Source organism: Triticum urartu, chromosome 4A (assembly GCF_056163025.1).
Source record: "Triticum urartu cultivar PI428250 chromosome 4A, HENAU_Tu73, whole genome shotgun sequence".
In the NCBI taxonomy this organism is placed as follows: domain Eukaryota; kingdom Viridiplantae; phylum Streptophyta; class Magnoliopsida; order Poales; family Poaceae; genus Triticum; species Triticum urartu.
In genome coordinates this window covers 577,211,028-577,219,794 of record NC_141876.1, presented here as the reverse complement: position 1 = coordinate 577,219,794, position 8,767 = coordinate 577,211,028, and the positions used below count along the sequence as shown (strand labels likewise).

General features: G+C 42.5%; 1 protein-coding gene across 1 annotated transcript in view; it reads right to left on the bottom strand.

The window, feature by feature from the left end:
- Positions 1-1,249: 1,249 nt before the first annotated feature.
- LOC147976771 (uncharacterized) overlaps positions 1,250-8,767 on the bottom strand; it is a 177,531-nt gene continuing 170,013 nt past the window's right edge. Inside the window, exon 2 of the mRNA XM_087520963.1 lies at positions 1,250-1,408. Within this exon, the coding sequence (XP_087377089.1) occupies positions 1,250-1,408 (159 nt within the window). The remainder of the gene's footprint in view (positions 1,409-8,767) is intronic.

The window sequence follows — 8,767 nt, the reverse complement described above, 5'->3', positions numbered from 1 at the left end:
TTCATCAGGGCCACTCCAGGCCCATGGAAACAAAATCTGAAATGGTATCGACGCCAGGTAAGTAATTAAGTAGTATTAGCTAGCTGCCATCTCTTTAATTATCATGCTTGATTAATTATTATCTGATCAAATTCCATTCTCGTAAAGGCCCTGAAGCAGGCGCCGGGGAATAATATGTGTGCATACTACGTTTGCGAGAACATTCGCATGATGGCATCCGAAAGGAGCAGATCTCAAAGACAGGAGTGGGTACGTTTGTCAGAACACTATTCACAATTTTTACACCATTATCGGTATCTAGTCACACAACTAATACACATGCATATTGATCTCCTTCTTAACAGTTCAAAGAGGTGCGGGAGAAGCTCCTAACAGAGGACCGCATAGAAGCAATTCAAGAGGAAATAGCGGGATTTTTGCTCGACCAGGGCATAGATCCCAATGGAGAATACTATTACCCGCTACCGCCCCCATGAACCACTTCCAATTGTTATCGTGCTCTGAAGGCACCAATTAGGAGAAATTGTATATATATATATACATGTGTGTATATATGTGTGAATTAATTAATGGTGGTTGCGAGACATTCGATGATATATATATATATTATGATCGGTTCTACTAGAAATTTTATTTATATATATGCATAACGTGTACAATATGTAGTATCGTAAAATACCAGCAAACGAAAAAGAATTAAATGGAAAACACAAAATTAAATGAAAAAGAAATCATAAACCCAAACCCCCCCAACCTTTTAATACCGGTTGGTGACACCAACCGGTACTAAAGGGCACCCTGCCCCCGAAGCTGGCTCGTGCCACGTGGTTGCTCTTTAGCACCAGTTCATGCTGAACCGGTACTAAAGGGGGGGAGGACCTTTAGTGCCTACACTTTAGCGCCGGTTACGAAACCGGCACTAAAGGGCCTTACGAACCGGTGCTATTGCCCGGTTCTGCACTAGTGTATGCGTATACCATGTCCAACTATATTATTCTATGAGTATATTTGAAGCGAAATCAAATTTATTGTTTTTGTAATATTACATGTCTTTTTTTTGAAAAGGGGGACTCCCCGGCCTCTGCATTAGAATGATGCATACGGCCACATTTATTAAAAAAAGTAAATGAGGTTCAACAATGTCTTAAAGTCTACGAACAAAAGGAGCGGCAAGCTCACACAGAGCCGCAAGGCCAAAACAGAAAGCCTAACAAGCCACAACCGGTTGGAAAATTAACAGATAGGTAAACTAATTGCCTATCCTATTACATGACCGCCATCCAAACTGGTTGAAGATATCCCGCGCTACCATCTCCCACCGAACAGATCCAGTAACCAAACGCTCCCTGGCCTCCGTCGGAGTGAGTAAGGACCACATACGGATCAGCGCAGTAGCCCGGAATAAAACCTGCAAAAAATGAATAGTTGTTGTTCTGTTAAAAGCCAATTCATTTCTGCAGTTCCAAATTGCCCATAACAACACACAAACTCCTACACGAATGTGTCTAGCTGTTTTGGACTCTATCCCAGCAAGCCACGTCCTGAATAACGTGTTGACCGAATTCGGAGGAGTAATGTTAAAGGCAATTTGCACAGAGCGCCACAAGCCTCGTGCCAATGGGCAGTCAAAGAAGAGGTGCTTCATGGTCTCCTCCCGATCACAGAAACTACACCTAGTAGAGCCTGTCCAGATGCGCTTAACTAGATTGTCCTTTGTTAAAATTACTTGTTTATGTACAAACCACATAAACACTTTAATCTTTAAGGGGACCTTAACTTTCCAAACCTCTTTGGAATTAGGAATCACACTAGAGTTAATGATATCGATATACATCGATTTAACTGTGAACTCCCCAGATCTAGTAAGCTTCCACCACAACTGATCGGGCTAAGGAGTTAGCTGGACCCCCATCAATCTACGAACCAAGTGAAGCCATGCTTCCCATCGGTCACACACAAGCACCCTCCTAAACTGAATGTTGAGCGGAATGGACTGCAGAACCGTGGCAACAAGAGCCTCACGACGCTGAACAATACGATAAAGGGACGGATACTGGGTCGCCAAAGGTGCGTCGCCAAGCCACGTATCCTCCCAAAATCGAGTGTCATTACCATTACCGACAATATGTCTAGTTCTGTTAAAGAAGGTAGCTTTGATTCTCATGAGCCCCTTCCAGAACGGTGAATCAGTTGGTCTCATAGTGACCTGGGATAGGGTCTTGGACTGCAAATATTTACTACGTAAAATCTGCGCCCATGTTGCCTCTGTCTCAAGCGCCAACTTATACAGCCACTTACTAAGCATACATCTGTTCTTGACTTCTAGATTTTCAATACCAAGCCCCCCCTGGTCCTTTGGTCGACAGATAATATCCCATTTGGCCAGTCGATATTTTCTCTTAAGTTCATCACTCTGCCAAAAGAATCAGGATAGATAGAAGTCCAGCCTTTTCCTAACCCCAACTGGGACCTCAAAGAATGATAAGAGAAACATAGGTAAACTCGTGAGCACCGAGTTAATAAGGACCAACCGGCCTCCATAAGACATGAGTTTTCCCTTCCAGCAACTCAGTTTCTTCTCAAACCGATCCTCTATGCACTTCCACTCGCTGTTTGTTAGCTTACGATGGTGAATGGGAATACCTAGATACGTAAAAGGTAGAGCCCCAACTTCACAATAGAACAATTGTCTATATGCCTCTTGTTCATCTTTGGCTCTACCAAAGTAGAACAACTCGCTTTTATGAAAATTAATCTTAAGCCCCGTCAATTGTTCAAATAAGCATAACACTAACTTCATGTTTCTCGCTTTTGCCAAATCGTGTTCCATGAAGATGATAGTATCATCAGCGTACTACAAGATGGACACACCACCATCAACCAGATGAGGCACCAAGCCACCCACCTGACCGGCCTCTTTTGCCCTTCCTATCAAGATCGCCAACATGTCCACCACAATATTGAATAATATTGGATACATAGGATCGCCTTGTCTCAATCCCTTATGCGTTTGGAAATAATGACCTATATCATCATTCACTTTGATTCCAACACTCCCTTTTTGCGTGAATGCTTCCACCTGGCGTCGCCAAGCCTCATCAAAGCCCTTCATGCGCAAGGCCTGTTGAAGGAACGACCATTTGACTTTATCATATGCCTTCTCGAAATCCACTTTGAAAATAACCCCATCCAGTTTTTTCGTGTGGATCTCATGGAGCGTTTCATGAAGGACCACCACCCCTTCCAGGATGTTCCTGTCCGGCATGAAAGCCGTTTGAGTAGGCTGCTCCACGGCGTGCGCAATCTGTGTTAGCCTAATCGTCCCAACCTTGGTAAAGATTTTGAAACTGACATTCAGAAGACAGATAGGCCGAAATTGCTCGATTCTCACGGCCTCTGTTTTCTTAGGAAGCAGGGTTATTGTTCCAAAATTAAGCTGGAAAAGCTGCAAATGTCCCGAGAACAAATCATGGAACATCGGCAACAGGTCCCCTTTAATAATATACCAGCACTTCTTATAAAACTCAGCCAGAAAACCATCCAGACCGGGTGCTTTATTATTTTTCATCTGGGAAACGGCCTCGAGAAACTCCTTTTCCGAAAAAGGGGTTGTTAATATATCGTTCTCCACAGAAGTGAGTTGAGGTACATCTTCGACTCTAGACTCATCCAAGAGACACACAGTTCTCCTCTGGTGGTCCAAACAATCATTTGTAGTACTCAGTAATGTAAAGCTTCAAATTATCCTGACCGATAATCGTACCCTCATCTTGTTCCAGCTGGAAGATTCTCTTCTTCCTATGTTTTCCATTTGCAATCATATGGAAGAATTGAGTGTTCGCGTCCCCCTCGACCACTCTTCATACCTTGTGTTGGGGAACGTAGTAATTTCAAAAAAATTCCTACGCACACGCAAGATCATGGTGATGCATAGCAATGAGAGGGGAGAGTGTGATCTACGTACCCTCGTAGACCGACAGCGGAAGCGTTATGACAACGCGGTTGATGTAGTCGTACGTCTTCATGGCCTGACCGATCAAGCACCGAAACTACGACACCTCCGAGTTTTAGCACATGTTCAGCTCGATGACGATCCCCGGACTCCGATCCAGCAAAGTGTCGGGGAAGAGTTCCGTCAGCACGACGGCGTGGTGACGATCTTGATGTTCTACCGTCGCAGGGCTTCGCCTAAGCACCGCTACAATATTATCGAGGAGTATAGTGGAAGGGGGCACCGCACATGGCTAAGAAAACGATCACGTGGATCAACTTGTGTGTCTAGGGGTGCCCCCTGCCCCCGTATATAAAGGAGCAAGGGGAGGAGGCCGGCCGGCCCTAGGGCGCGCCAAGGAGGAGTCCTCCTCCTAGTAGGAGTAGGACTCCCCTCTTTCCTACTCCTACTACGAGGGGGAAAGGAAGGGGGAGAGGGAGAAGGAAAGGGGGGCGCCGCCCCCCTTCTCCTAGTCCAATTCGGACCAGAGGGGGAGGGGGCGTGCGGCCCACCCTGGCCGCCCCTCTCTCTCTCCACTAGGGCCCATAAGGCCCATTACTTCTCCCGGGGGATTCCGGTAACCCTCCGGCACTCCGGTGTTCTCCGAAATCATCCGGAACACTTCCGGTGTCCGAATATAGCCGTCCAATATATCAATCTTTATGTCTCGACCATTTCGAGACTCCTCGTCATGTCCGTGATCACATCCGGGACTCCGAACTAACTTCGGTACATCAAAACTCATAAACTCATAATATAACTGTCATCGAAACCTTAAGCGTGAGGACCCTATGGGTTCGAGAACAATGTAGACATGACCGAGACATGTCTCCGGTCAATAACCAATAGCGGAACCTGGATGCTCATATTGGCTCCCACATATTCTACGAAGATCTTTATCGGTTAGACCGCATAACAACATACGTTGTTCCCTTTGTCATCGGTATGTTACTTGCCCGAGATTTGATCGTCGGTATCTCAATACCTAGTTCAATCTCGTTACCGGCAAGTCTCTTTACTCGTTTTGTAATACATCATCTCGCAACTAACTGATTAGTTGCAATGCTTGCAAGGCTTATGTGATGTGCATTACCGAGAGGGCCCAGAGATACCTCTCCGACAATCGGAGTGACAAATCCTAATCTCGAAATACGCCAACCCAACATGTACCTTTGGAGACACCTGTAGAGCTCCTTTATAATCACCCAGTTACGTTGTGACGTTTGGTAGCACACAAAGTGTTCCTCCGGTAAACGGGAGTTGCATAATCTCATAGTCATAGGAACATGTATAAGTCATGAAGAAAGCAATAGCAACATACTAAACGATCGGGTGCTAAGATAATGGAATGGGTCAAGTCAATCACATCATTCTCCTAATGATGTGATCCCGTTAATCAAATAACAACTCTTTGTCTATGGTTAGGAAACATAACCATCTTTGATTAACGAGCTAGTCAAGTAGAGGCATACTAGTGACACTCTGTTTGTCTATGTATTCACACATGTATTATGTTTCCTGTTAATACAATTCTAGCATGAATAATAAACATTTATCATGAAATAAGGAAATAAATAATAACTTCATTATTGCCTCTAGGGCATATTTCCTTCAGTCTCCCACTTGCACTAGAGTCAATAATCTAGTTCACATTGCCATGTGATTTAACACCAATAGTTCGCATTATTATGTGACCAACACTCAAAGGGTTTACTAGAGTCAATAATCTAGTTCACAACGCTATGTGATTAACACTCAAAGAGTACTAAGGTGTGATCATGTTTTGCCTGTGAGAGAAGTTTAGTCAACGGGTCTGCTACATTCAGATCCGTAAGTATTTTGCAAATTTCTATGTCAACAATGCTCTGCACGGAGCTACTCTAGCTAATTGCTCCCACTTTCGATATGTATCTAGATCGAGAGTTAGAGTCATCCAGATCTATGTCAAAGCTTGCATCGACGTAACTCTTTACGACGAACCTTTTGTTACCTCCATAATCGAGAAACATATCCTTATTCCACTAAGGATAATTTTGACCGCCGTCCAGTGATCTACTCCTAGATCACTATTGTACTCCCTTGCCAACATCAGTGTAGGGTATACAATAGATCTGGTACATAGCATGGCATACTTTATAGAACCTATGGTTGAGGCATAGGAAATGACTTTCATTCTCTTTCTATCTTCTGTCGTGGTCAGGTTTTGAGTCTTACTCAATTTCACACCTTGTAACACAGGCAAGAACTCTTTCTTTGACTGTTCCATTTTGAACTACTTCAAAATCTTGTCAAGGTATGTACTCATTGAAAAAACTTATCAAGCATCTTGATCTATCTCTATAGATCTTGATGCTCAATATGTAAGCAGCTTCACCGAGGTTTTCTTTGAAAAAATCCTTTCAAACACTCCTTTATGCTTTGCAGAATAATTCTACATCATTTCCGATCAACAATACGTCATTCACATATACTTATCAGGAATGCTGTAGTGCTCCCACTCACTTTCTTGTAAATACAGGCTTCACCGCAAGTCTGTATAAAACTATATGCTTTGATCAACTTATCAAAGCGTATATTCCAACTCCGAGATGCTTGCACCAGTCCATAGATGGATCGCTAGAGCTTGCATATTTAGTTAACACCTTTAGGATCGACAAAACCTTCTAGTTGCATCGTATACAACTCTTCTTTAATAAATCCATTGAGGAATGCAGTTTTGTTTATCCATTTGCCAGATTTCATAAAATGCGGCAATGGCTAACATGATTCGGATAGACTTAAGCATAGATACGAGTGAGAAACTCTCATCGTAGTCAACACCTTGAACTTGTCGAAAACCTTTTGCGACAATTCTAGCTTTGTAGATAGTAACACTACTATCAGCGTCCATCTTCCTCTTGAAGATCCATTTATTTTCTATGGCTTGCTGATCATCAGGCAAATCCATCAAAGTCCATACTTTGTTCTCATACATGGATCCCATCTCAGATTTCATGGCTTCAAGCCATTTTGCGGAATCTGGGCTCACCATCGCTTCTCCATAGTTCGTAGGTTCATCATGATCTAGTAGCATGACTTCCAGAACAGGATTACTGTACCACTCTGGTGCGGATCTCACTCTGGTTTACCTACAAGATTCGGTAGTAACTTGATCTGAAGTTACATGATCATCATCATTAGCTTCCTCACTAATTGGTGTAGTAGTCACAAGAACAGATTTCTGTGATGAATTACTTTCCAATAAGGGAGAAGGTACAATTACCTTATCAAGTTTTCTACTTTCCTCCCACTCACTTCTTTCGAGAGAAACTCCTTCTCTGGAAAAGATCCATCCTCAGCAACGAATATCTTGCCTTCGGATATGTGATAGAAGGTGTACCCAACATTTTCTTTTGGGTATCCTATGAAGACGCACTTCTTCGATTTGGGTTTGAGCTTATCAGGATGAAACTTTTTCATATAAGCATCGCAACCCCAAACTTTAAGAAACGACAACTTTGGTTTCTTGCCAAACCACAGTTCATACGGTGTCGTCTCAACGGATTTAGATGGTGCCCCTTCTTTTAACGTGAATGCAGCTGTCTCTAATGCATAACCCCAAAACTTTAGTGGTAAATCGGTAAGAAACATCATAGATTGCACTATATCCAATAAAGTACGGTTATGACGTTCGGACACACCATTATGCTGTGGTGTTCCAGGTGGCATGAATTTGTGAAACTATTCCACATTGTTTTAATTGAAGACCAAACTCGTAACTCAAATATTCATCTCCGCGATCAGATCGTGGAAACCTTATCTTCTTGTCACGATGATTTTCCACTTCACTCTGAAATTCTTTGAACTGTTCAAATGTTTCAGATTATGTTTCATCAAGTAGATATACCCATATCTACTTAAATCATCTGTGAAGGTCAGAAAATAACGATACCCGCCGTGAGCTTCAACATTCATCGGACCACATACATCTATATGTTTGATTTCCAACAAATCTGTTGCTCTCTCCATAGTACCGGAGAATGGTGTTTTTAGTCATCTTGCCCATAAGACATGGTTCACAAGCACCAAGTGATTCATAATCAAGTGATTCCAAAATCCCATCAGCATGGAGTTTCTTCATGCGCTTTACACCAATATGACCTAAACGGCACTGCCACAAATAAGTTGCACTATCATTATTAACTTTGCATCTTTTGGTTTCAATATAATGAATATGTGTATCACTATGATCGAGATCCAATGAACCATTTTCATTGGGTGTGTAACCATATAAGGTTTTATTCATGTAAACAGAACAACAATTTATTCTCTTACTTAAATGAATAACCGTATTACAGTAAACATGATCAAATCATATTCATGCTCAATGCAAACACCAAATAACACTTATTTAGGTTCAACACTAATCCCGAAAGTATAGGGAGTGTGCGATGATGATCATATCAATCTTGGAACCACTTCCAACACACATCGTTACTTCACCCTTAACTAGTCTCTGTTTATTCTGCAACTCCCGTTTCGAGTTACTAATCTTAGCAACTGAACTAGTACCAAATACTGAGGGGTTGCTATGAACACTAGTAAAGTACACATCAATAACATGTATATCAAATATACCTTTGTTTACTTTGCCATCCTTTCTTATCTGCCAAATACTTGGGGTAGTTCCGCTTCCAGTGACCAGTCCCTTTGCAGTAGAAGCACTTAGTCTCAGGCTTAGGACCAGACTTGGGCTTCTTCACTTGAACAGCAACTTGCTTGCTGTTCATCTTGAAG